At 44.3% G+C, this 26,231-nt stretch overlaps 2 protein-coding genes across 5 annotated transcripts; one reads left to right on the top strand and one right to left on the bottom strand.

Moving 5' to 3' along the window:
- Positions 1–19: 19 nt before the first annotated feature.
- On the bottom strand, positions 20–22,562 carry atp10d (ATPase phospholipid transporting 10D). 4 transcript variants are annotated; one of them, XM_076108374.1, is made up of 23 exons: positions 21,963–22,562; positions 20,457–20,825; positions 20,047–20,241; positions 14,484–14,688; positions 13,382–13,467; positions 12,922–13,028; positions 12,182–12,313; positions 11,784–11,896; positions 9,906–10,158; positions 9,115–9,329; positions 8,078–8,269; positions 7,148–7,841; positions 6,938–7,044; positions 6,606–6,732; positions 6,300–6,484; positions 5,442–5,742; positions 5,107–5,183; positions 4,829–4,954; positions 4,295–4,495; positions 3,408–3,488; positions 3,211–3,315; positions 2,931–3,118; positions 20–1,875 (listed from the first exon to the last, which is right to left on the bottom strand). In XM_076108374.1, the coding sequence occupies exons 2-23, from the start codon at positions 20,741–20,743 to the stop codon at positions 1,746–1,748; spliced, it is 4,107 nt and encodes a 1,368-aa protein (XP_075964489.1). In that variant the 5' UTR covers positions 20,744–20,825; positions 21,963–22,562; the 3' UTR covers positions 20–1,745. The 4 variants fall into 4 exon arrangements, 3 of the variants coding, with proteins under 3 accessions (XP_075964489.1, XP_075964488.1, XP_075964490.1); XM_076108373.1 differs by having other exon boundaries at positions 22,266–22,562; XM_076108375.1 differs by lacking the exons at positions 20,457–20,825; positions 21,963–22,562 and adding an exon at positions 18,700–19,932 and having other exon boundaries at positions 20,047–20,187.
- Positions 22,474–26,231, top strand: commd8 (COMM domain containing 8). The gene is made up of 5 exons (XM_076108378.1): positions 22,474–22,704; positions 23,332–23,487; positions 24,355–24,507; positions 25,097–25,252; positions 25,968–26,231. Exons 1-5 carry the CDS (start codon positions 22,489–22,491, stop codon positions 25,986–25,988), a joined length of 702 nt encoding a protein of 233 aa, XP_075964493.1. The 5' UTR covers positions 22,474–22,488; the 3' UTR covers positions 25,989–26,231.

The following is a 26,231-nucleotide window of genomic DNA, read 5'->3' as shown; positions in this document are numbered from 1 at the left end:
TTAATCATTTGAAGATTGGTTATTTTTGATAAAGTATTTATTTCAAAATGAGTCATTACAGCAAAGTCCACAACAAACCTGTCACATCTAACATGGCGGTCTTTCGTTTAGGATCTACAGAATCATATTCATAATCACATGTTTGCCAGCTTAATAGTGTCCAGGATGTGTTGTGAATAGTAACATTAGTGCACCTTCAGGTGAAGCTCTATCTGCTAAAGGTAGAGCACATAAAGTGCTTTACAACCAGTCGTACACATCTGTGGTGCGATCCGTCACAGTGAACCTGAAGTCTGACTTCAATCAGTTCAGATCGATCAGTAACGTAGCCTCATGCAAACCTGATCTCACTGTGACGGACCCGACCATTCATTTTCATACTACACACAAACTGCCCGTAACAATCACGAATAGGAAAAATAATACCTCCAAAAATGAAAAGTTGAACAATTTGCATTTAAAATGTTTCTGTATTAATGTCAAGTAAACATGATTTGTCGTTGTACAGGTAAAACATGCCCTTTAATTATTACTCACTGGATATTTGAGTGAATTTGTTGCAACTTTGAAAAATGCAAACAACCGGTATAGATGAGAATAAACCAGTCATGGGTTCAAATATAAATAATATTAAGACAGTGAGTTGACAATGTTACAAATTGGGGGGGTTCTGGGAACAAAATCCCACTTTTGATTTGATGGGAGTTTACCTGAGAAACAGCACCAGTGTTTGCTCCATGCTCTAGTATTAGTCATGTTCTTCATGTAAAGAGAGAACTTTAGGAAAAAGCCTTTGTTGAATGTTGATTACAGCAAATCAATTAAACACAATCTCTTTGGCTACATCCGATTGGATGCATTTGGATTGTCCAGCGCTCTCTTTAGCCACATGCTACCCGCCAAAGAGCTCACGTGAACAAAGAGTAACAGGAAATAGTCTCATATCCAGATCTCTTTCTCAGGAGTTGGTGGAGACCAAACCACAGCTATGTATGCGACTAAGTATTGGGACACAAACACCACTCCAATGGGGTGCTAACGTTGTGTACGTTCTCTTACATTCGGATTTATGCTCATCTGAAAGTAAGCCAATAAAACTGACATTTGACAAATGTCATGGAACATGCATGTCGAGAGGTCTGCAACTTCTGTGTCATTATACAGCGGAGGATGATGAGGAGTATGAAACAGTAAAAAATTAAAAATCTTTGATCATATCTGTGATCTATGGACTATGATCTGACTTGGTCTCTTTCCTCATCAGTCTGCTGGCTCACAGTGATAACAGTAGTACAAAGTGAAGGCCAGCTCGTTCCTTTACGATCACTGTTAATCATGAGATTAATAAACTCATGATTTGTTGACGTGCAAATGACGTGCAAATTCAAGAAATCGTCTCCACTTTTTCCACACGGTGGTCATGTTTCACAGACAAATGCTCGCTATTGTGATTCAATCACTGAGTAGAACATCCATCTTTCTTCATAATTAGGTTCTTGAAACTTCTTTGGGTGTTGACATGTCGCAAAACGAGCATCTCTCAGCAGAACGGATAGGTAGCTGTGGAACGTCCATACAATCTATTCTGCCCCAGCATGTCAATATCAACTTTTAGGTCTTTCTTGTTACATTGTCTGCCTGTGTGTGTGTGTGTGTGTGTGTGTGTGTGTGTGTGTGTGTGTAAAGGGATGTCAGGACACCACTGAGGCTGTGCTGGGCTCCAGGCCCGGGTTGTCGGCACACAGTCACAGCCTGTTGTCTCTGGACCGGCTCAGGTTTCGAGCCGGTCCAGAGACCGAATTCACTTTGTCCATCCGAGCTGGTTCCAGAACAGCAGACGGGTGCAAGGTGTTGTACAGAGCTCGAAACAACAGCCTGCAGAGGAGAAGACGCAGGGCAGATGTGAGTCAGTCCTCCAGGACTGTGTCTTCACACGGATCAGTACATGATGAACTCAACACCCAACAGAGAAGCAACTTCAGTCCTTTCACTCGACTAACAACTGGACCACTTGTTAGGCTCGGCTCCCTGCGAGGAATCAAAGAACTTAACTGACAATAAATGCCGTGAATGACATCTGAATATTGGTAAGAATCATTCATTAATCTAACACAGTACACACTCCACTTTAAAGGCACTAGCAGCTGTACTAAGGTGCATTTAAATCTGAACTAGGATTAAAATGAATGAGTGAAAGAGTCAACATGACTTAAAGGACTTTCCAAACTGAGACCAGGAAAATGGATTTGAGTGAAGAGTTGCTGAAGAGGAAGTGACTTCATCCATTGACAACATGGAGGCTGCTTTGCATAATACAGTCTGAATGTATCGCTGCTTTTTTCACATTTGTTATTTCATTCATTTGATTTCCATGGCTTATGGTAGTATCAATATACGTCACGCATATAGTACCGTTATATGTCTCACTGACACTTACAAACAACACACACCTCAACATCATTTAGTTGAGCAAAGATCCGCAATACAGACACATACTGTATCTCACCATATTAGGTCATTTTAGTTCCACACGTACGTACACGCACATACACACAATCGCAAAAAAGGTTATAAAAGGGACGATGGACACCAGAGCTGTAGCTCTTTCTTTGCAAATACTCAAGTGTACAAGTCTCGTCTCGATCTCATCTCTTATCTTCTCTCAGATTTGCATCAACATCTATTTCTGGCCGTACAGCAGCCCAGTGCTCCTACAGATGCCTGTGTTTCCCGTGCTAGCAGCTAGCAGCTAGCAGCTAGCTCTGACTGTATGGCTTCAATAATAGAACAAGAGAGCAGCTGTATGAAGTCAGCTTTTGTAAAGGAAAGCCTTTATGACTTCAAAGTAGGCTGCACTGAAGTTGGACCCAGCTTGTGCACATTTCCAGTAGTGTGTGTGTGTGTGTGTGTGTGTGTGTGTGTACGTGTACCTGGGTAACAGAGCCGTCACAGTAGTGAGAGCACATACGATGTAGAAAAGAGGCTGGGACATCTCGAGGGTTTCCACCCCCACAGGGTTGGTGGGGGGGCTGCAGGTCACACAGAACAAACTGAAGAGCAGCACGAAGCCGAAGTAGGACCCACCACTGAGCACCAACACCAGCACATGAATCCACGTCTGCAAAACAACACAGATGTTTTGGTTAAGCCACAACACAACTGGACTCTGATCACAAACAACCACTCCTACTGTACAGCAGTGTGTCTGACCAGAGTGTGACTCTCGATGACTTGGTGCAGCAGGACGATGAGGAGGGCCGAGGCGTTGATGGGAGAGCCGAAGGACAGCTCACTAACGCTGGATCCCCTGAAAGCCTGAGACAAACATCACAACTGTATGAGCAGTGTTCACAGCTACGTGATAGGACAATCGGTTATTACTGAAGGATTTGACACGGTGTACTTACAAAGTAAGGCACAAAGAAGCAGATGAGGCTTTGGTAAAACGCATCCAGGACTGTGATCCAGAACATGTAGGGAGCATAGACCTGCAGAGACAAAGGACTCACTTAGTCCTTCTAAACACAGGTCCATGTTTCATTTCCTGTCCACACATGAAGAAAAAAGAAAAAGGTCCCGAGCTGGATATGTTGAGGATCTTATAGGAAGTCTTTATCTAGTCCAGTCAGTAGACTATGGCATGTTGGACTCGATTTTGTGCCAACATGCTGTCCTAGGCCCTTTTGACATGCTAGCCTTTTGCCTGATGAAGACCTGGTGCTCAGTATTTTAGACTGTTATAGTACAATCTATTGCAACAAACTACTGCAACCTTTAGCAATGCAACAGTCCTGCAAGAAAGCCTACATCCTCTCTACATCCAACGGATCAGTCACGAGGTCCAATAGTGTGAGCAGCACACATTCAGTATCTTAAAGGCATCCTCATGAAGTGCAGTCAGGTGAACTCCTGTATGGAGGAAGTGTAATGAGACTGGTCTTTGATTTACAGAGACTAACAACTCATTGTCATCTGCCTTAGATATGATATGATGACTGTTTTGATGATTGATAATCCTAATTATGACACATACGGTAATGAAGTGTTCTTTATTAAACTAGGTTGTTTCTGAGAAGCCGATAACCTGGTGGGATCCTGATGATATCATTAGTATTGATAGGATCCTGGGTCTCAGAGTAGAGCTTTGGCTCCCTGTGGTCCCATTTCAAAAGCTTCTCCATTCCTTATAAATAGGAAATGTTTGACATGATGATGAAAAAAAAGGAATAAACAATAGAGCGAAACGCTGAACAACAGCCGCTGTGATTGCAGGTTTGCGTGTGCATGAAGTCACCTCAGAGGTCTGCACCTCCCGGTAGAGCTCGGGCAGCTCCATCAGAGTGTGTGCAGGCGTGTCCTGGTCCAGGACGCCGTAGATGAGCGGAGGAACGGATGTGAAGATCAGGTTGAAGAGGATGAGCACCCAGGCGTTGGTCATGACGCTCCCAGAGAAGCCACAGAAGAACTGATACCAGAACAGCAGATTCACATACATCTGCAGACAGACAGACAGCAGAGAGGATCGTCTCAACATCTCCATCGGTGGCTTTTTTATCTGCATTGTATTCTGTAGTGCTTGTAGCCGGTAGCTAAATCAGTCACAAAGCTTTGCTTGAAGTGAATCTATTTTGTGTATGAATATATTGTTATTGGGTTATTATTGTTACTTGGCCTTGTCTTCTCCGTATTAAGTATTTTTGAGGATTAGATGAGAGTTGTTTTGGGGAATCTTTAGGGGTGTTTTCCTAATGAGAGAGTCAAAGCCCCCGGAGTACCAGACACTTAAATGAAGCCATTTCAGAAACATTGATACACACAGAACTCTCACCACATTCTTGTAGATGAAATAGAGGATCATGTTTGCCAGACGAGAGTAGCACCAGTGGCCGTGGACAAGCAGCAGCTTCCTGAGGTGTTTAAACCTGGAGACGGCAAAGTCACTGGACATCACAGCCTGGGGAAGGAAAAGCAAGATTGAGTAAGAACAGTGAGAGAGCTTGGAGTTCAATCAAATAGAGTTGAGTAGAACAGCTAAAGAAAGCTGCATGTCTACAGGCCGCTGTGGGTCTGGTAGTGTTCTGTCAGGATGGATGGAGGGGTCATTACCTGCATGCCCTCCTGACCACATATCCCCACGCCCACATCAGCCACCTGAATCATGCTCACATCGTTGGCCCCATCACCTGAATGAACAGAAACAAGTCCACGTTTAAGTACATGTAAGCGTTTCGTAAGGTTTTATCTGCATTGCCCACCCCCCCACAGCCACTATTATATTATAACAGTTATTAGCAGGTCGAACAATAACCGCTCCCTCTCTGCTATCCAACTCAGGCGTAGACTTGACGTTTAGTTTCAGGAAATGAAATGAGAAAACTTGTTAGCGGGAAAAAGTAATTATTACAGACAATGAGAGGGAACTCATCAGGCCAAGTCCTTACCCACAGCCAGGGTCATAACACCAAGCTGGTCCCGGATCAGCCGGACCACCTTGCTCTTCTGCAGCGGAGTGGACCTGCAACAGATGACTGCCTTGCATCTCCGGCTCAGCTCCAGGAAGTCGCTCCTCGGCTCCTCCTGCAGTGCCCAGTCCAGGGTCCGTCCGTCCAGAACCAGGACGAAGTCTCCCACACTGCCTGAGGAGCACTCTCCAGGATCCCCCGCTGCAGTCACTTCCGTCAAACCGTCTACACCACGCTGCACTTCCAGTTTGAGCTCCTCGAGTAAAGCCGCACATGCATCCTGATGTGTGGAAGAACTCCAGCATTACTGTTGCGTACGTTTGGCATCGTATAATATACATCCAGATATTGAGGAACTGGTCCAATCTTCCCAAGATAAAGCAGACTTCCCAAAGTGATCCAAAAGATACGCATGCTATATCTTAGAAATATCTTGATAACAGCACAATTTATAAGATTCATTGTTCTGTGAATATGAAAAACGTGACAGAAGACATGACTGAAGGGATATTGGAAACTTGGGGAGTTGCTGGTGACGCAATTTGGAGAACAGCCAGATGGTCAAAACACCTGAAATTCCCTAAATGATTGACTGTCATCAGGCAGCTTGTTTTTGTATTTGTACAACACACAGGGACAAATATTACAGTAGATAACATGTAAAAAAAGACTAAACACTGGTGCCATAGGTTTGAGAATCCTTTTTGTGCAGAGCAATTACCTTAACATTACCATTCAAAATTCAAAGGAAATGTAATGTTGGCAGTAGTCACACAATGCAGTGAAATGAACATTACATTTGGCCGGTAGTAGTGTAGTAGTAGTAGTAGTACTGACCTTGCTTCCACAGCTGGCTGTCAGCAGTTGGTCGTTGGGACAAAGGAGCTTGCAGGCGTAGGCGATGTTGATGGCCGTCTCTTTCTTGTCTCCAGTGAGGATCCACACTTTGATCCCAGCCCTCTGAAGAGCGTCGATGGTGTCTGGGACCTCCTCCTGCAGTCTGTCCACGATCCCTGTGGTGCCTGTACACACACACACACACACACAGACACACACAGATATAGAGACACAACATACTTTAAGTACTGCTGCTCCAAGCTCTGATGTGCACACGGTCATGTCTGCGCTGAGCGCCTCTCCTACCCAGCAGGGTGAGGTTGGTCTCCAGTCTCTGAGCCGCCTCCAGCAGCAGCTCCTCTCTGTGCTCGATGCTGCTCTCTGCCAGCAGCTGTCCCTTCAACCACACCTCATACTCCTCCTCTTCCAGGACCTGCTCCAGACACAGAACACGCAGAAAAACCAGACTGGAAATGATCTTTTGACTGTATGTTGTCATCATACCAGCAACATGTATGATGACAACATACAGTTTTCAATTGTTTCAAAAATAAAAGCCCCTCTAGCGTATCTCTGGAGATACGTCCGAGCCACAACACTGTCCACAGCCGTGTGGTTTCCCCGTCCTGAAGCGGTACCTTTTTAGCGATGCAGAGCGTGCGGAGGCCTTCTCTGGCATAGCCGTCTAAATGATTTTGAGTTTGTTCTCTGATGCGACTGTAGATCTCCTGAGCCTGCTCTGAACCTGAACAAAACAGAATGACAGTGACACAGACAGACAGTGCTGTTAATATTATTATTATGTTTCAAACACAGCATTCTTCAGTCACATTCCTTCTGTTAATTACCTTTCGGCGTCTCAAGCAGGTCCATGATGACAGAGTCGGCTCCCTTGGTATAAACCACCACCTGTCCTGTGAGCGGGTGGCGGACCACCACCGACATCTTCTTCCTGTTGGAGTCAAAGGGAAGGATGTGGAGTAGCTGGACAGCCAATGATCCGATTCCTGGAAGATCCACCAGCAGGCTCTCTGCAGAACGTCCCCTCAGGGTGCAGCGGTACGCATGGGCTGCATGGACCAGAGCCGCCTCGTCTGGACTCTCCGCCTCATATAGCAGTTCATCATCAGTGGCTCTCTCACAATCCACGTCTCTGGTCAGGTCCTCGACTTCCTGCCTGGCCCCCTCAGGGTTTGCCCTTGCACCCTCCATATTATCGTCTGTCTCTCTGTTCTCCATCTGTTCAGCATCCCCTCCACTCTCCACTCTGGAGGATGAGTGGACTTCACGCCTCAGGTTGGAGGTTTCCTGGTTGCTTTCTTGGCCTGGTTCTGACCCGTCTGTGGTGCTGTTAGTGGGTGTGGAGAAGGTGAAGGAGTCGGTCTTACCCCGGGTAAACAGCCTGCTGGTGAAGCGGCGGGGGCTTCCTTTGACCTGGGGAGGGGACAGGCTGGAGAGCGCTGAGAGAGGAGAGAAGCTGAGGCGCTGGAACATCAGCTTGATTTCCTCCAGGGACTTGAGAGGCGTTCGTGTCTCAGGCACCTGCAGTGAAGAGAAATACGAAGAGAACATGGGATCAGCTTTGGCAAGGGAACTCCTGAGCTGAACTGCTCAGTAAGTTTTGAGTTCAAATGTTTTTCGAATACACCTAGACTGTACTGAACCATCACAGAAGGGGGTCATAGTTTACACACAGCCGCACACACAGTATACACTATATGTAGTTTGGCGTACGTATTGTGGAATATGCTGTCAGCAACATTTTGTGATCTTCTCACCACGTGTCGAGGCTGGCTGGGCGAGGACACCACCACGCTATTACAGAAGGCCAGAGCGAGGAAGAAGTCCGTGATGTAGGTGAGCTCCAGGCTGGACGGAGTCCCAGAGGAGCCGTCACTCAGAGCCAGCATGGGAGAGCAGAACCAGTTCAACTTCCTCACCAGCTCGGGGTCTGGTACCACCTCCTTGGTCTGAACAGACAGAGAAGCAGCAGGCGCTTATCCATCACGAAGGACAGCAGAGCTCACGAGTGTGTTAATGCACTTAGATTAGGGTTATGGGAGAAATGGTCTGCTGCATTCATCTTATATCGACAGGTTACCAGAGTGCATGTAAACAAACTGTTCAAAAATCTCTCCGCAGCTAATCTCGCATCATGCTGCAGCGATTATATGTTTGATGCCCGGTTCTGGCTGCATGCTGAAGGACTTCTCATGGTTGCGGTGAGTCGCATTATCTCGAACGCTTGTATTGCCTGCTTTAAACTGCCATTGAGTGCCTGCTGACTCACTACTTTTAACCACCCGCAGCCGGTAGGGGTCGCGAGTGAGAACACAGCCGAGTGCGTCTCCATCTGCTACTCTGCGGCCACAGTGGGAGGATAACAGTTTGCGATGCGTTTGGTTAACAGCTAACAGTTCTTTCAGGCCATTGGTGTCTTGACAGGGCGTTAACAGGACATAACTCTCTGAGATCTGCACACTGCTGAGCGCAGATCTCAGATTTGTTAAAGTTACATTACATGTTTACGAGGCTTGAATTTACAAGTCAAGGTGGAAGATTGTATTATTTGTAAAGAAAGTTTATAAGACAGTTTATATGTTGACTGTATCCAATGTTGTGTTGGTCTATTATATACAGAATAACGTATTGCTTGTGTCTAGTTAATATACAGAAAATAGGGAACTCGTCGAATACTGAATTGTAATCGCAATATTGGTCTAAAACAAATCTAAATCTAATTATTTTCTTATTCTACTCCAGTGATGGTGTGTGAGTGAGTGTGTGTCTGTGAGAGTGTGTGTGAGAGTCTGACCACGCGACTGCAGAAGGCGCTGGTCCTGTGCTGGATGTGATTGGACGGTTGGTCCTCCTCCTCCTCCTCACCAGTGAGTGTGTGCAGAGACACAGAGCTGTGTTTGCAGCTGAGAGAGCGACGGCTCAGAGATCTACCACTGCAGCCCGACTTCAGAGTCACAGAGCGACCGGCCTCCTCCATCTTCTCCGCCTCGTACACCTCCAGCCTCCGAGCTGACACACAGCAACACAAACGGAGACCATTTACATCACAGGGCCAAACCATGGAGAGATATATATATATATATATATATATATATATATACACGCACACACAACTACAAAGTTCAGAGATACGAGCAGTCAGACCATCAGACATGTTCATTATCCACATTATCTGAGCCAGTTTACTTAGTCAGTAAACTCTTATGGATTTGTGCGTAGTAACTACTATATTAATAATAATTTCCTTTGTTCTCTCTTTCAAATAAGTTTGACAAACCTCGGGGGTTATTAACCACATAGTCTAATCATCTGACTGCTCGTGTTTTTAGACCTTGAATACTTTTCATAGAGTTTAAAAATAGCACAACACACATAACATCCAACAAAAAACACCGAAAAATAACCCAGTAATATTGAACAACAATAAAACAAAAAAAATAAACAAAAGTCACAGATTTAAAACTAAATAGATATCAAACAGTGAGCTAGGATCACACCAACTTCTAATTTGTTTGTATTAAAACAACTGCTCTGATGAAAATAAGTCCAACGGAGGTAAATGAAGGTCATGTTATCAGTTCTCACCATTTTCCTCGTGAGGGTATTCAACCCCATAGATACTGCAGCGGCGGAACACCATCTTGTTCTCGGTCAGAGTTCCGGTCTTATCAGAGAAGAGGTACTGGATCTGACCCAGGTCCTCGGTGATGTTGAGGGCCCGACACTGAATCCTGCAGTCCAGCTGCTTGTTGTACAAGGCCAAGTCATTGTGGATGAAGTAGATCTGGCCCAGTTTCACGATCTCAATGGACACGTACAGAGAAATGGGGATCAGCACCTGATGGACAGAAATGGATTATTATATGCATGATGCATTTATGGATACGACGAGTACAAACTCGACCAACCTTGATTGAAAATGTTCAATGTAAGCACGCGAGTTTTAGCCTTTCCTATTGAATAAGACACACCGTGAATTCCGCAAAGCAGTCATTTAAGAAAATACAATAGTTTTACAAATGTTTTCCCTTTCTCAAAGAAGTGTGCCTTTCAGGGATCAAATTATTTCCATTACTGTTCAAATTGTGTGGAAGTATTGAAGGTTGTGTGGTGTCATTACAAAAGTGTCACAACCGACCCCGCTTTCCCCTACATGCATTTCAAAAGTTCCTGTTTCCTCCCGTGCACACTACAACGCAAACCCCAGTGTTTACAAACTAACACGACGTCGGTAACATTTTCAAAACTTCTCCTTTTTTGTGGTTCTAAAAACTCTGGAGTAGTGTGGACGCTAGGCGTAAACGTAGCAAAGGATATGCGTTTTGAAAGGGAAACGTAGTCATGTGGATGTAGGCTAAGAAACACGACTACGTCGCCAACTGCAGGAGCAACAGGAAGCTCTCACAGTGGCAAACGGCGGTGTGTTCACCAAAAACATTGACACAGAGACGGAAGTGGAGGAATATGACACACAATACTGCTGCACTTGTATGTAAGCATTGGTTTGACCTCATTAGCTCCAGAACGGTTGTCGGCAGATTTACAAAACGCGTGGCAGGTCAGTATGAAGCTTCACGTGGCTTCAATACGGCCTGAGGTGCACGTGTGACCGTTCCCTGAAGGAGACGAGGAGGGCCCTGTTCTACAAGGGTGCAAAAAGCATGCATCGCACCCTCATGTCTAGATGTGCACCTTCTATTTTAGTGTATGTGTGTGTGCAGCAGCGCAAAGATCAATCAGCAGGTGTGGTGATTGTTAAATACTCTCTCAGCCAGTCACATTGCCGGTCTCACAGTTGGAAAAAGAGGCTATCATGTAGCCTGGTGACCGGATGTTTTCTTCATAAACGAGCAGAATATGGACTCATAAGCAGTCTGATGTGTGGAGATGTCTGCATGTGTATGCTAGCAGCCTGGTGGCCCTTGTTTTCATGCTGCTATGGGGATCCAAGCAACATGTGTGCATCAAGTTGAAGTTCTTTTGCCACTCAGTCCTGATATGAGAGAGGAGGATGTTAGAATGTCTGATTGCTTCTCAAAGTGGTGGCATGTTAAATATTGGTAGTAATCCTGCTGGACAGTCGAGGTGTTGACCCCTAACCTCTGTGAAGTCACAAAGGACCGCTGTAAGAGTTACTTCATTTTTTTTGCTTCTCTTCATCAGTTTTGGCTTCTGTCCATTTCTGCTCATGAAGTTGTTGTAAGCCCATAGTTGCCATCACTTCTTTTTTAGTTAGGTTACTCTTATGAGATGTCAAATATGAAACCTTCAGATGTTTAATAAATGCATGACCCTCAATCCTACGTCTATATAATCCATTGAAGCAATCCAAAGATGTTCAAATGTCTTTGGTTAGCCCGCAAAAGAAAAAGTGTTGGATCTATAATTGCAGCTAATAAGAGACTTGAACAAGACTGCAACAATGCAATTGTTAACCTTGGACTGAAATGGTTAACCGTGTACCTGCAGCACAATGATCATGGTCCAGAAGACATAGAATCCAGCCAGGGCAGGAGACGTGTCCGTATCAACCTGAAAGATCGGGTCTTTGAGGTTCTTCAGCCAGAGGCCGTGACCTGAAACACACCAAGACACCAGAGCAGCTCAAGATTAAAGCTGGAAATGGTTCACACAGGACGTGTGGAAATCTGGCAAGAAAACGCTCCGATAATAGACTACAAACAAGTGGTTATAGTGTGAACCCGGCATCAGCCACTGGAGCGTTTACTGGCCCTCCGTCAGTGTCTTTTCGGTGACTGGTTTTCATGGCAATACTGGCTCTCAAGTGGTCTACATGTGCTTTCACACGCTCAGCCATACCCTGCAGTAATACTGCTGCTACTCTTGCTGCTAGTACTCACCTATGGCAGCAGTCAGACACATGATGATGAGCAGGAGCACACACCACAGGACGTCTGTGTTCAGACGCTTCTCCAGCTGGCTGCGCTTATACCTCGGCCCACTGTTGTTCATCATGGCTTTAGTCTCATGACCTAAGTCACACAGGAAGAGAAAAACAGTATACGTCCATGTTCACTTATGTAGACCGTTAGACAGGAAGTATATCGGCAAACAAATCCCCACGTATGATGAAAGACAATGAAGACTAAAGTCCACACTAGACCAGCATGGAGATCAGTGGACAGTAAAAACAGGAAGTGGAAAACTCTCTGGCTTGACATCCACTCAAGAAGATGAGGAACTGAAACAGAGAAGACAAAGGGTGAGAGTGGACTGGAAAGTCCATCGAACAGATCAAACTACACAGAGGGAAGAGAATAACAAGCTCAGAGCTGCTGTTGAGGAGCTGATTAAAAAGTCAGGAAAAGATCAGATCAGCTGAGGCCGCTGGAAGTTAAGATGAATAAAAAAAGTCCTTCAATCAGAGGATCGACGGTTCGATCCCTGATCAGAGTGCACAAACAGTCCAGGTGGACATCTGTGGAGTAAAGTGAGTTCACATTCCCTCTGTGTTCTATCTTAAAGCTCGTTGAGAGGACACGTGCAGGCTTTCTGATATAGAAAACAAAGCACACGTTTCCAACATGTGATGTATTCCTCAAAGTGAAAAGTCACACAGTGACAGATGTTCTGCTCTTACCGGCGTAGACCACCATGCCCACCACAGTCTCAGTGTTGCGGATGGTGCAGCTCCTCAACAGGAGGTTGCCGTTATGGAGGCCGACTCGAACCCCACCGGGGTGCTCCCTGTGGAACAACGTGCACGCACACACACACACACACACACACACACACACACACACACACACACACACACACACACACACAACAGGCCGGAGCTCAGACTCAGCTTCATAACATAATCCAGTTCTAGCCGCTGACAGGTCTATCTAGGAGACAGAGGTGGCCCTGCTGCATTGCTTTGTGGGAGACAAAGACAAAAGCAGGTGCTATTGACATCGTTTTCCTTCCATCAGCTTGTGATCACATCTTAATTGTCTCACTGTCTTCATGTATAAATAAGTCTTAATCCATATATCGAGGTCCCGGCAGTGTGCACTGACTACATGTGTTGGATGTTAGAATGGAAAGAGACTCACATGTAACCTCTAAACCTGCCGAGGTCGTTGTTGGGCTTCTCACACTCGACACGACAGTGGAAGCTCTCAGCGGTGAACTCCTCTCCCTGGAAAACACCCACAGATATCAGACAGGGACGGCAGAGCAGAGATGTGGAAGTATAACAGATAATCATGCTGCCAGTCGACACCACACTTTATTCTACGGCTGTTTTCTGAGGAATATGACAACTAGCTTTTCATTAGTTCTTTAATATGGAATACATCTTTTTCTACTCAACTCTACTTTAAGAAAATAACGTATCTACTGCATGAAATCATTATTAATATATTATAGAACTCACTTCCTGAAATACAGACTAAATGAACATCTCCACCATAACAATACATCTGGTAAATACTTTAAAAAATCTAAATAAAACAGAATCAAAAATGAACAATCTCAATCATTAAGGACTTTGCAAGAAGGCCCACACATTCACTAAGAGACCAAATCTGCACAAGTTGTATGTATATCACTCAAATCCAAACTAAGTAGTACAGGAGGCCACCTGTGCTGGTTCTGGTCCTACAGAGGCTCGGGTGGAATCCTTCATAGCATTCTAAGAGCACACATTACACACATTACACACAATCTACAGAATTCCTCCAGAAGGAGCTGCATCAGAGATGAGCTCCTGAACACCTCAAAACCAGAAGAGGTCCCGTCCTAAGGGGGACAGCAGCAGCCTGTCCTCCTCGGACCCCTCAACCATGTTCTTGCCTGTCCTGCAGGTTTCGCTGTTGAGGCCTTTTAATCAGAACTTCAATAATGGATTTTTTCCAATAAAGTGAGAATATTATTTTTATTAAAGACAGTGAGATTTGGTCATGGTTTATTTCAACCAATCACTCTTTGTGGTATATCACGTGCATAGTGCTGTGGGTGTTTTCAGAGCTGATAAATTACATTTGTTGTAGAACATGAGATCTTTCCTTTCACCATTACTATTAATAGGCTGGTTAAATAGATTGCTCTTTGTTGTAAAATGACATTGGAAACGAGAATTGCATTTGAAGAAACACTTTCTAATTGTAATGAAGTAAAATGAACAATATATAAGAAATCCACATGTATTATTACCTGCAATGGGAGGTCTGACACCACCTGCCTCTGTTTCAGGTTGGTTTCTCCATCCAGGTTGGCGGTGTCAATGTAACAAACCCCCCGTGGGTCAGAGGAGTACAGCAGCAGCATGTCAGCTGGGATGATGTCATTACAGGACAGACGGACAAAGTCTCCGACTCGCACATCCTTCCAGCACTGGTCAACGTAGGCTTTCTGCCCGCTGTGGACAGACACCGACGAGAACATGACTCAGCGGAATATCGCACTCTATGGAAACAGCCCAATCATGGCTAGATTTAGAGAGAATATAAATATTTATTTTGTGCAGAATGACACAGTTATGCCATAAATCAATGGGGGAAAAAGGAAATACGCAAGTTGAATTTCTTTGATAATTTAAATGTCATGTGACTGTTGGTATTCAACTAGTGATCACACAGAGCAGCATACTTTTGTCCTAGGACTATGAAAGTGTGCATGAAGATGAGTGAGTATGAATGACCATTCCTATTATTTTACACTGTAGAACTTTTATTGGCTTTTGACCATGGAAGCCGTGTCAGCTGATAACACTATAATGTACTGTATATGTCAACTGATAACTCCTGGTGGTTTTTGCCATCAGGGAGTCCGAGTAAGAGAGAGCAAACACAGCCCTTTGTTGACAGGCATTATCGTCACATGCACTGATTACAATGCCTGGTTAATTATTACCCTCACAGTCAAACACCCTTTACAGGCAGGGCAGGAGAATTACTGGAACTCTACCATTATGCACAATGTGAGGTTATGAGGTGATCCAAGATAAGCGTTTTGATTGCAATCTAAATATAGTTTATTGATATAATGTTGTGCAAAAATGTTGTGTGTTTATTTCTGTATAGACTGTTATTGTGCTTAATTGCACTTACAATTGATGTTTGAATGCCTAAATTAATACATTTTCAAAAATGTCCAATAATTCATTTTGGCTTTCTCCTTGACATCATAACTATTTGTGACAGTGTTGAGGTCGAGAACACCTAAACCCAGACCAAGTCATGACCAAGGCTTGGAGGGGTTGAGGCCAAGTCAAAACCAAGGCAGGGTGAGACAGAGTCAAGACCAAGACCAGACCAGTGTGAGTCTCAAACTGCATGACGAAATGTGGAATATGCAAATCAGACACTTCTCAAATTAAGCTGAAAGATACACATTCCCAAAGTACCCACAGAATATATATATATATATATATATATATTTTTTTTTATTACACTTACACACACACACACACACACACACACACACACACACACACACACACACACACACACACACACACACACACACACACACACACACACACACACACACACACACACACACACACACACACACACACACACACACACACACACACGGCTTTTGACCATGGAAGCCGTGTCAGCTGATAACACTATAATGTACTGAATATGTCAACTGATAACTCCTGGTGGTTTTTGCCATCAGGGAGTCCGAGTAAGAGAGAGCAAACACAGCCCTTTGTTGACAGGCATTATCGTCACATGCACTGATTACAATGCCTGGTTAATTATTACCCTCACAGTCAAACACCCTTTACAGGCAGGGCAGGAGAATTACTGGAACTCTACCATTATGCACAATGTGAGGTTATGAGGTGATCCAAGATAAGCGTTTTGATTGCAATCTAAATATAGTTTATTGATATAATGTTGTGCAAAAATGTTGTGTGTTTATTTCTATATAGACTGTTATTGTGCTTAATTGCACTTACAATTGATGTTTGAATGCCTAAATTAATACATTTTCAAAAATGTCCAATAATTCATTTTGGCTTTCTCCTTGACATCATAACTATTTGTGACAGTGTTGAGGTCGAGAACACCTAAACCCAGACCAAGTCATGACCAAGACTTGGAGGGGTTGAGGCCAAGTCAAAACCAAGGCAGGGTGAGACAGAGTCAAGACCAAGACCAGACCAGTGTGAGTCTCAAACTGCATGACGAAATGTGGAATATGCAAATCAGACACTTCTCAAATTAAGCTGAAAGATACACATTCCCAAAGTACCCACAGAATATATATATATATATATATATATATATATATTTTTTTTTTTTTATTACACTTACACACACACACACACACACACACACACACACACACACACACACACACACACACACACACACACACACACACACACACACACACACACACACACACACACACACACACACACACACACACACACACACACACACACACACACACACACACACACACACACACACACAGGGTAAGTTTGAAAGGCCTGGACCGTTGTAACTAGAGCAAAGAGCAGTAACTAAGTCTGAAAAATAAAACTTCTAAAACTTTCCACAAAATGTGTCTGTTTGAGTTTAAAGAGGAAGCACAACCTTTCATTATTAAATGCTACTATAATACTTCGTCTAATTTTCTGTAACCAAGCAACCAATCTACTTCCTGTTTACACCGGCACCCGCATGCCCAGTGTACGTGAATAGTGACGTGATATTCGTTTTCAGGCTTCTTAAGTCTGGACGGAAATCATTTCGCAAACGATGCTGAAACGCCGTGTGGACGGAGATCGTTTTTGTTTTAAAACTTGTTTTAAATGAAAAGGTATTAGTGTGGATGGAGCCTAAACAGTGTATGCAGCAGAATACATTTGTTCAAAAGATAGCGACGATGATATGAAAACAGAGCGAATAACCTGTTGCCTATTTTGGTACCATTCTTTCTTTGTGCCAGTCTGGTTTGCTGCCCCTTTGGCACCTGGCACCCTACGCACAGAATGCGTTTTGCATGTGCATAGCAGCGCTCTGGCCAGAAGTGACCTACAATCCTTTATAAAGGTCCATTGACTGATTGGTTGTTGAACTTCTGCTATGGTGTCGAAGAGCAGCCATGAAGTCTTGATTTGACCACTTAAGGTTTAGCAACATAAATGACTGTTAAAGTATTTTAACAGTTACTTTTGTAATTGTAGGTTTCATACTAGTTTATGGCCGCTTTTTATAACCAACGTTTTGCTTTCAGAGATGTTTTGTAACTTGCGCTTGAAGGTTCATTCAAGGTCATTGACCTTGACCTTTTTAAAAGGGCAGAAATCTCCAATCTCATGCACTGGTAAATTATGAGATTTTGGGCTATTTTGCCTCCATTACACATCTTTTTCAGAGTAGTGGAAAGAAAACATCCAAAACACACATTTTGGTGATCATTCTACCACACGTTCTCTATTTGTGTCTGTAGATTTCTCACAAACTCACCATGTCTATTTGCATATTTGAACACAACATTTCAGACGACTTGTCTTTATCAACTGAGAAAGTTTCATGGGGATATCCTTCAAGTCATTTTTATTTACCCTATTCACATGTAGTGCCTTGCAAAATGTATGAAATTGTACAATCAATAACTTTAAAGGCCGTTTTCTCAAAATCATTTCTTTCTCGTACTATGAGCCAGAAATATCCACTTGAGTAGCACATGCACCAAACGTTTCAGTTTCATTCCTATCTATATACTGAAGGTTTTTACAGAGGGGTTTGTTCATATATCGATCATAGCCTGATTTATTCCATTATCCAAACCGCTTATCCTATTCAGGGTCGCTGGAGCCGATCCCAGCTGACATTGGGCGAAGGCATGGTACACCCTGGACAGGTCGCCAGTTTATCGCAGGGCACATGTATAGAGACAGAGAAACATTCACACCTCGGGGCAATTTCGAGTCTCCAAATAACCTAAGCTGCATATCTTTGGACTGTGGGAGGAAGCCGGAGAACCCGGAGGGAACCCACGCTGCCACAGGGAGAACGTACAAACTCAACACAGAAGCACCGCCAGGGATCGGGATCAAAGCCGGGCCCCTCTTGCTGTGAGGCGACAGTGCTACCCACTACACCACCGTGCAGCCCCCTAGCCTGATTTATATAAAATTGTATTCCTAAAAACATGGAGAAAGTTTTTTTTTTTTTTTAAATGGCTGTTCACAGTATTTTGTAAGTCATGGAGTGATACGAAGGGATCTCCAAATTCCCTCTGTAAAACCCTTTAACTCTTAAGAAAATAAGATGCACACAACTGAGTCACAACTATCCTTCTTGGATAACGCTAAGGGGAATATACAGTCCCAAGAAGAAGATAGCTTAGATGTTGGTTGTTGACACATCAAACTGACTGAAAGCAACATGTAACTTACCTGCTGTAAATGTGGCACAGAAGCCTATTGATAGAACGATCCGATTTAAACCTGCGGAAATCTTCCCAGATATCCTTGACAGCCGTCAGTGACAGCACCAGTATGATAGGAGCCAGAGCGATCTCTGGCTGGAAGGCCTCCACTACGGGAACAAAGTTCAGAGCAGCCAGGAAGATGAAGTAGATATTGGCAAAGCGATGGAGCTGCTCGAACAGATTCTTGGGCAGGAAGGAGAAGAGAGAATACTTTGTGGTACGGATCTTGTTGCTTTTATACAACTTCAGGAGTTGGCTCAGTTCCTCATTCTCTGTGGAGGAAGGTACTACCGTCCTCTTCTTCCAGACCCGCTCCAGGGAAGAGTGAAGACGGGACGGACGATCCAAGCTATACATGAGACCACCGCTCACGTGGATTATCCCCCCTGCTGGTCTATGTCTCCACTAAGAAGCCTTACCTTCCTGCAACCGTTCTCCAGGTGTAACTTTTCTTCTACATTCATGGAGATCATTCTCAATGTGGAATATTTTCCCCTGTCCCTCTGAAGTAAAGACACGGACGTGGCAGGCGAGGTGGGAATGGGGGAGGGGGATGAATGGATAGTTACTACCTCCTCTAAAAGCCACTCACGCTATAAACAAACTCAAGGTGCAAGCTTTACAGCTGTCTCAAGAGACGGATTGTGAAACCAGATAAAGGAGAGAAAAGGGGGTGCGGTCATTGGCTCCCTGCCAATCCTTTCAGATCTGAGCCGTGGACAGATGGATACATCCACGAGCAACATTGAACAGCATGGTTTGACGAATCTTCCTTATGATATAATATTACTGTACATTCTAACATAATGAAATGATGGCTCCTCCAACTGATACAACGACTGACGTAAACACACCAAACAGTTATGCCGAGGTTACACTCAACACTGGGGTTTGCAGCTTATATCCCGCCCCTGGTTAGAGTGGGAGGTCCAGATGTCTGTACGGCAGCTGTGCAGGTCATCTGTTTTCGTGTGGATCACCAGGTACTGAGGGCTCCTGAGGGTCTCCTTATTTAACAGCTTCGTTGAGTGGCCTGTGAGGCTGCAGCGTTTAGACGGCACTTTTTTTCCCAGGAGAACGCTCGTTTGTGTCCAGGACTTTGCCATCAAGAGTCATCCAGAAGGACCCCTTGTAGGGCTCGTTCTTCAGGCTGACTGGAGGCTAGCTGGGATGGGCAGAGCTGGCTGTTGGCAGCTGGCTGTGTGGATGTATCAGAAGGCACCAGGGTGTTGTTGGGCTGGGTGCAGGGTGTAGCAGAGACAATGCAGGAGAACATTTCTTATCATCTAAAAAGGCAGATAAGTAGACTCACCCACAGAACACTTGCACCACATTGTTGTTGATCTTCCTGTCGAACAAGTAGCGCCTGTAGTCTTCCAGGGCATCTTTGATGGCAATAACAGTGAGGACCACCACCAGAGGAATCATGGTAATTTCTTTCTGAAAGGCTTCAACAACCGGGACCCAGTTCAGTAACACCAGGAACAGGAAGTAGAGGTTGGCAGCCCTATAAAAGGAAGGCCAGAGCAGCAAGTTAGTATGTAGAAACTACAAAGAAACAACAGAAGCAGTGGAAGTACAACCATGTGCTACCACCATTTACATTGGTATATAACACATTGATCCCACAGATAGCGTGATGACACACTGATCTGGCTTTGTGACGCAGACCCTGTTCAACAAAGCCAGGCAGCGTGTTCAACCCACGAGTACAAATCTGACCTGTGGAACTGCTGGAACAGGTTCATGGGGATGAAAGTCAACAAGCTGTACTTGGTAGTGCAGATGGCATTGCCCTCGTAGCTTGTGGAGACCGCTTCGAACCCCTGTTGGGGGGGGCCATGGCGAGCGAACACAGTTCTCTGCTTCCCACTCGCCCTCCGTGGAGAGCTGTGGGTGTCCAGGGAGGTTTTGCCGGGCAGGCCATCAGGGGTAGAGTACCAGCCTCTCCCAGAGCCTCCTGCCAGCAGCCGCCGACAGCGATGTCGCACCCAGTGGAGCCGCTCCATCTGCAGAGACTCTAGCTGAGCTGTGAGAGTGGATGGGCCCCCTCCTCTGTGCTCCACACTGGACTTTCACAATGTCCTCATCCTGCAAAGAGAGAATACAATAATGTGTTTCTCTAGTTTGTTCTTACAGGCAAGTGAAAGGATCAGTCAGGTGTTCTTCTATATATTTAAAATTCACACCACTAAATCTTACACTGGACCCTTAAACGTGGTTTTGCAGAAGCGCAAGTCGATTTCTTATGAGCCGCTCTGAAAGTTTGATCATGTAAATTGAAAACGACCGACGCTTTGTTCTGCAGTTCTTAAATTATCTTGGATTTCTACAAGCCATCAGGATGATCCGCTGTCTGGGGATGGGACATGTGATGGTAGGACAGTGCTGAGGAAATGCAATCGAGTCTAATAGGAATCTATCTGAAACTTGGTTACTCTGGAACTGAACTGCAGCTGAACCCGAGTAAATAATATGCTGACAGTTAAACCATGCACCGTACAATGAGAGGCTGTGTCACTCCCCTTCCAATGGACCACCATCAGACCTTTTTGGGATAAAAAATATGTACGGTGGTCAAAGGCGAAGACAAATGATTATTTGATCCAGTTTGAGGTTGTGCATTGAATTACACATCTGGTGTTTGTCAAATTTTGCACTTCAACAATGTTGCATTTTGTTTTTAAAAAACTGTTGAAGTATAAGACAATAGAAAAGACTAAACACCGCTACGAGACAAGGAACACATCTTTTGAGCAAACGTACCCACTCAATATGATCAGAATCCTAACATGTTAATTCATGTCCAGCAATGATGTTAACAGAGAGGAATAAAGCTGAAATATGTGGTTTATTTTAAGATGCACATTTTTATAAAAGCTTTCCGTTATGTATTGTATTTTTTTAATCCAGCCCTTATTTTACTTGAAATGAGAGAAGATAATTTATATATTCTTACGAGTATGTATATGTATGCGTGTCTGTATTATAATTCATCCCGTTCAATTTGAAAACTGACAATACATATTGTTGAGGTATTATTAAATTGAACATTCTATATTTTAAATGACAGTCAGTTGTTAACTACATACAGACGTTAATACAACTGTTACATCAATATATATATGGAACTAAATCATAGAGCAAGTAAGACATTATTGTGATGTTCTGGACCTTTGCATGAGGACATTCTCTCTAAACGGACCTCAGTGAATTTTAATTGAATACCTGGGATAGACATTCCATAAATGAACCCTTCCTTCATGACTCATCCACAAATCATATCAAAGTTGTTGTGACATGTCCACAGCAGCCTCCATTGATGTTCGCCTTTATGCTCATTGTTCACCATTATCGACATGACTACACACACACATACAGGTCTCTTCCTGAAAGAGAGCTGTTTTAGGCTCATGGAAAAAGTTTGCCCTTCGGACGGCTGAAGCGGGTTCGTCGTCTCAACTCGAGGAGTAAACTTCACATGTGTGGCCATCTCAGTCCACGGCAGAAATAGTGAAAGACAGTACTTGCCCCCGCTGTTAGTTCCTGCCCCCGCTGTTAGTTCCCGTCTTCAAGTGGACCTTCAACCGTGTGTCATCGGTCGCATCCCTGTTTTTACACCGAGAGGCAGCCTGCGGCACAAAGCACCACGGGTAATACCAGCAACACTCATCAACAACATCCTCTAGAAGAACCTCAGCGACAGATACACACATACGTATACATATATACATGTATACATATACCGACTGTTATGCACAGCACAGTATTCCATCTACTGACGTTCTATGCGCGGTCGAAGAAGCCGCCGGAGAAGCAGAAGTGCATTTTTCCCAGGCATTATGAACGCAGCTCACTTCACCACGTGACTGACTGTCAGCTGATCGGCAGGGACGGATCAGCTGACAGTCGAGCGGACGGAAACATGGTGGCCTTCTTGAACAGGTTGCCTGTCAGCGAGTGTCTAAAAGTAAGTAGCAGGCGTTGCATTCACGAACCGTGTCACCGCTGTAGTTGTTTCCTCTCCGGACATGAAGAGAGAACACGTTGCTATGTTTCACGTCCTCTCACATGTCCGAGCACACAGTGGACGTGGCGTGTGTTACGCAGCAGGTTGGTCCCACTGCTGGTTGTGTATCGTCGGTATCCTCCAACTAAATGTGAGGGGTCATTAGATTATTTATTCTTTAGTAGTCTTTTTCAAATCTGGCTAATGCTACCAAAAATAATTGCATTTGTCAATGTCTGATTACAGTCAATCAATACGTTTTAAAAAGCAACCATACATTGCTTTCATTGTAATTATGCATTAAAACTAAATATAAATATCCATTAAACATGCTTGGTAATGCATCTGTTATCCTATTATGTCTTTAAATGCTGAGTTCGGCGAATTATTTTGTTTTAAAATCACTAAAATATTGGACAAAATATTGTATTTAATTTTGTTAATTCACACCAATGTGTCTGTCTTTATTTAGACAAAAGTTGATATAGTAATTGCACAAAATTGATCAAACTAAAACACCCAAGGACTAGCTTTGTCCTCTCTGCCAAACACCAAAGTGTGCCCCTCACCGTGTTGTCTGGTGTGCAGCTCTGCCACAGGGTGGTGGATGGACTGTGTGGGCGGGAGCCTCCTCACAGGGGGGATCACGGAGCCTCCTGGAGCCTGGAGGAATGGCTGGAGCTGCTCGACTCCCTGTCGGCCCTCTTCCGCCGGGCAGTGGGGAGCAACAGCTCTGATGAAGAGGTGAGAGAGCAACAGGGAAGATGATGGAGTCAAATGGATGGTGGTCCAGTTCTGTTGAATGTCGCAGCTATTCCAGCGGTTCAGCATGCGCAACACAACGGGGCCCCGGCCCACCTTCATGATTTGATCAATTACACCTGTGTTTATCCTGCAGCAGGCTCGTTTGAGGTGAGCCAGGCCTGATCAGAATCGATCGGCGCGCAATGGCGCAACTGGGTAGATTTGTGTCCGACTTGATCCCGACTTGCTCTGACGTTATGGACACGTGGTCAACGATGACCTCACGAGAGCGAGGCGGCTGCAGATTTTAGAGCCAGGAGCCGCAGTTGCTCTCCACCTACTGCATGATGGGAAACGCCTGGCTGTCGCCTGGTCCGGATTCTGATTGGCTCTTTGATTTGACAACAAACGCCACGTTTTGTAGAAAATCCAAATTTTCTGTTTAATTGTAATATTTAATGCTAGATTGTTGGCTTTTAGTCTCATGTTGTGGAGCAAAGGTTTAATCTAAAAACATATCTTGTGTGATTGATAATAATAAAGCTTATTTATACAACACATATCAAAACGAACAGGCGGACATAAAAGGATAGGATAATACAGATGCACGCATATTTCCACATAAATATCTATTTATAAATCTGAACGAGGTCTGTAAACTACAAGTAGCCTACAGATCGGATCTAACAGGAAGTAACTGTTTCTTTGACTTCCTGTGTTTTTTGTCACCGCCCCCTGCTGCTGTCGCCTGCTCTCGTCCACTCTCCAGGCTCAGCGCAGCTCATCTCAAACGAGCCTGACGACATGTAAAAATGGCTGCTGTGAGTAGGGCCTAAAGCGGGTGGTGTTCTGTGTGGCTGTGGACAGGTGCTGGCCGGGCTGGCAGATGTGGACAGCAGCCACGCCGAGTCTGTGCTGAGCGTGCTGAGAGCTCGACGGGAAGAGATCCGAGACGCTCTGCTGGACAGAACCAACTCCATCTCCTCGGCTACTCTGCAGGACTTTGACTGGCAACTTAAGGTGACTCAATGCTTCACTCATCATGTCTCATGTGTTCCTGCAAAAGTCCCCAGTTAAAGCTTGTGGTGAAAGCTTGTGGTGCTCTCGGGGAAACGATGCAGGAAGTCAGCACACCTGAGCTGATGGCATGCAACTAAGACTATTACGAAGCACTACATGAGGATGAGCTTACTGTTTCTTTCTTTAAATCTTTTTATATGTTCATGTTTGACAGGGACAGAGAGGCCTGACATAGACTTAACACACATTCCTTATACAATCACAAATACAAAACGAGCCCAAATAATGACTCAGCCACATATAGGCACAGAACAGTTATCTTTGGTACATATTTTGAATATCAATAATGCCTGCTCATCGACCTGAAGATAGCAATAGATGTGAGATCAGTGGGTTATTCACATGAATGTCAATTTATTATGACCACATTCAGTTTGAGACACTGGCCTTTTTTTCAAAAGTGAATAAGTTAGGTATTCAAATAGCCGAGTGCTGACATCACACCATATTATGACAGCAGCCTTGGGAAGTTCAGTAAACACACAGTCTGTATTAACGCCGCCTCTTCTCTCTCCTGTCCGGTCTCCAGTTGGCTCTGTCCAGCGATAAGATCTCCTCTCTCCACACTCCTCTGCTCAGTCTCAGCCTGGACGTGAGAGAGAACAGAGCCCTCCGGTCTGTCACCATGGAGATGAACAGAGAGGAGTTAAACACACTCATCAGTTCACTAGAGGCTGCTAATAAGGTACACACACACACACACACACACACACACACACACACACACTAAACACATCATTAGTTTTGGTTAGTTAACGGTGCTGAATATGAAATTCAGAGCATGCATGTGTGTCTCTCTGCACACTTCCATGTGTAGCTCAATGTGGTGAGGGGAAACCAAACATCCGTCTACGATAAACTATGGTCAATGTAGAACATGAATGAATGAACTACGCTGTTCTAATGCAACAGAAGAAACACGGCCACCTGCTGAATGTTCCACATCGATGGAGGATGAACACTAGGTGGTGTCAGTGTTGCGGCATACAGCCGCAGCTCAACATGATGAGAGAAGTGGAATGTGTGATCTTGTTAGCTTCATCATGACAGTCAGGGTGCACTAAAATAACTACAGTATACTTTATATGAAATCATTATTAAAAAAACTGTTCAGGAAATCACCTTTTTACTTGAGAAAATACATCTTTGAGGTGTTTTTAAGAAGTCTTCAGTAGGAACCGGTCAGAGTATTGACAGCACTGGTCTTCACCAACTCCCGGGGAAACTATAACAAATGATAGTACAGGCGCTAACAACACAGGTCAACTTTCGCAGCATTTAACCAAACTGTAAACCATCTGCAGAATATTTAGCTATATGCTGTTTTATGCACGTAGTAAATATCTGCACTTGGTCCGTCAAATGAATGCTGATGATTGATATGTGTTTGTGTCTTGCAGGTGGTGCTGCAGTTGAAATGATGGAAAGATTTTTGGACCATTCAAACCCGTGATTACAGGAGTGGATGGATGTCATGTCTTCTAAAAGGTGTAGAGGAGATTCACCGCCATGATTTAGTGTTGGAGACACAATGTTTTTTCAGATATAATGATGACTTCTGTCCTTTGCACTTCAGTCGTGTATATGAGCACTTGAACATTCTACGAGTAGTTTGGCAGCTTTCAGTGCGAACTTTTGTTTTTTATTAAAACTATACTTCCTTT

This window comes from Anarhichas minor, unplaced genomic scaffold (genome assembly GCF_050575085.1).
Source record: "Anarhichas minor isolate MPS153535 unplaced genomic scaffold, ASM5057508v1 ptg000040l, whole genome shotgun sequence".
Classification (NCBI taxonomy): Eukaryota; Metazoa; Chordata; class Actinopteri; order Perciformes; family Anarhichadidae; genus Anarhichas; species Anarhichas minor.
Note: the sequence above shows the minus strand (reverse complement) of the source record. Positions and strands in the feature narration are given on the sequence as shown.

What these genes read in the sequence shown, in the direction of transcription:
- atp10d (XM_076108374.1), bottom strand. Translation starts at nt 20,743, where the DNA reads ATGGAGCGGCTCCACTGGGTGCGACATCGCTGTCGGCGGCTGCTGGCA. An exon ending in TGTCAGACCTCCCATTGCAG is followed by an intron (nt 13,468 to 14,483) that starts GTAATAATACAT and finishes GGTGTTTTCCAG; the next exon opens with GGAGAGGAGTTCACCGCTGA. An exon ending in GCGCCTTCTGCAGTCGCGTG is followed by an intron (nt 8,270 to 9,114) that starts GTCAGACTCTCA and finishes CTGTCTGTTCAG; the next exon opens with ACCAAGGAGGTGGTACCAGA.
- commd8 (XM_076108378.1), top strand. Translation starts at nt 22,489, where the DNA reads ATGCACAGCACAGTATTCCATCTACTGACGTTCTATGCGCGGTCGAAG. An exon ending in GCAACAGCTCTGATGAAGAG is followed by an intron (nt 23,488 to 24,354) that starts GTGAGAGAGCAA and finishes GGCTGTGGACAG; the next exon opens with GTGCTGGCCGGGCTGGCAGA. An exon ending in CACTAGAGGCTGCTAATAAG is followed by an intron (nt 25,253 to 25,967) that starts GTACACACACAC and finishes TGTGTCTTGCAG; the next exon opens with GTGGTGCTGCAGTTGAAATG.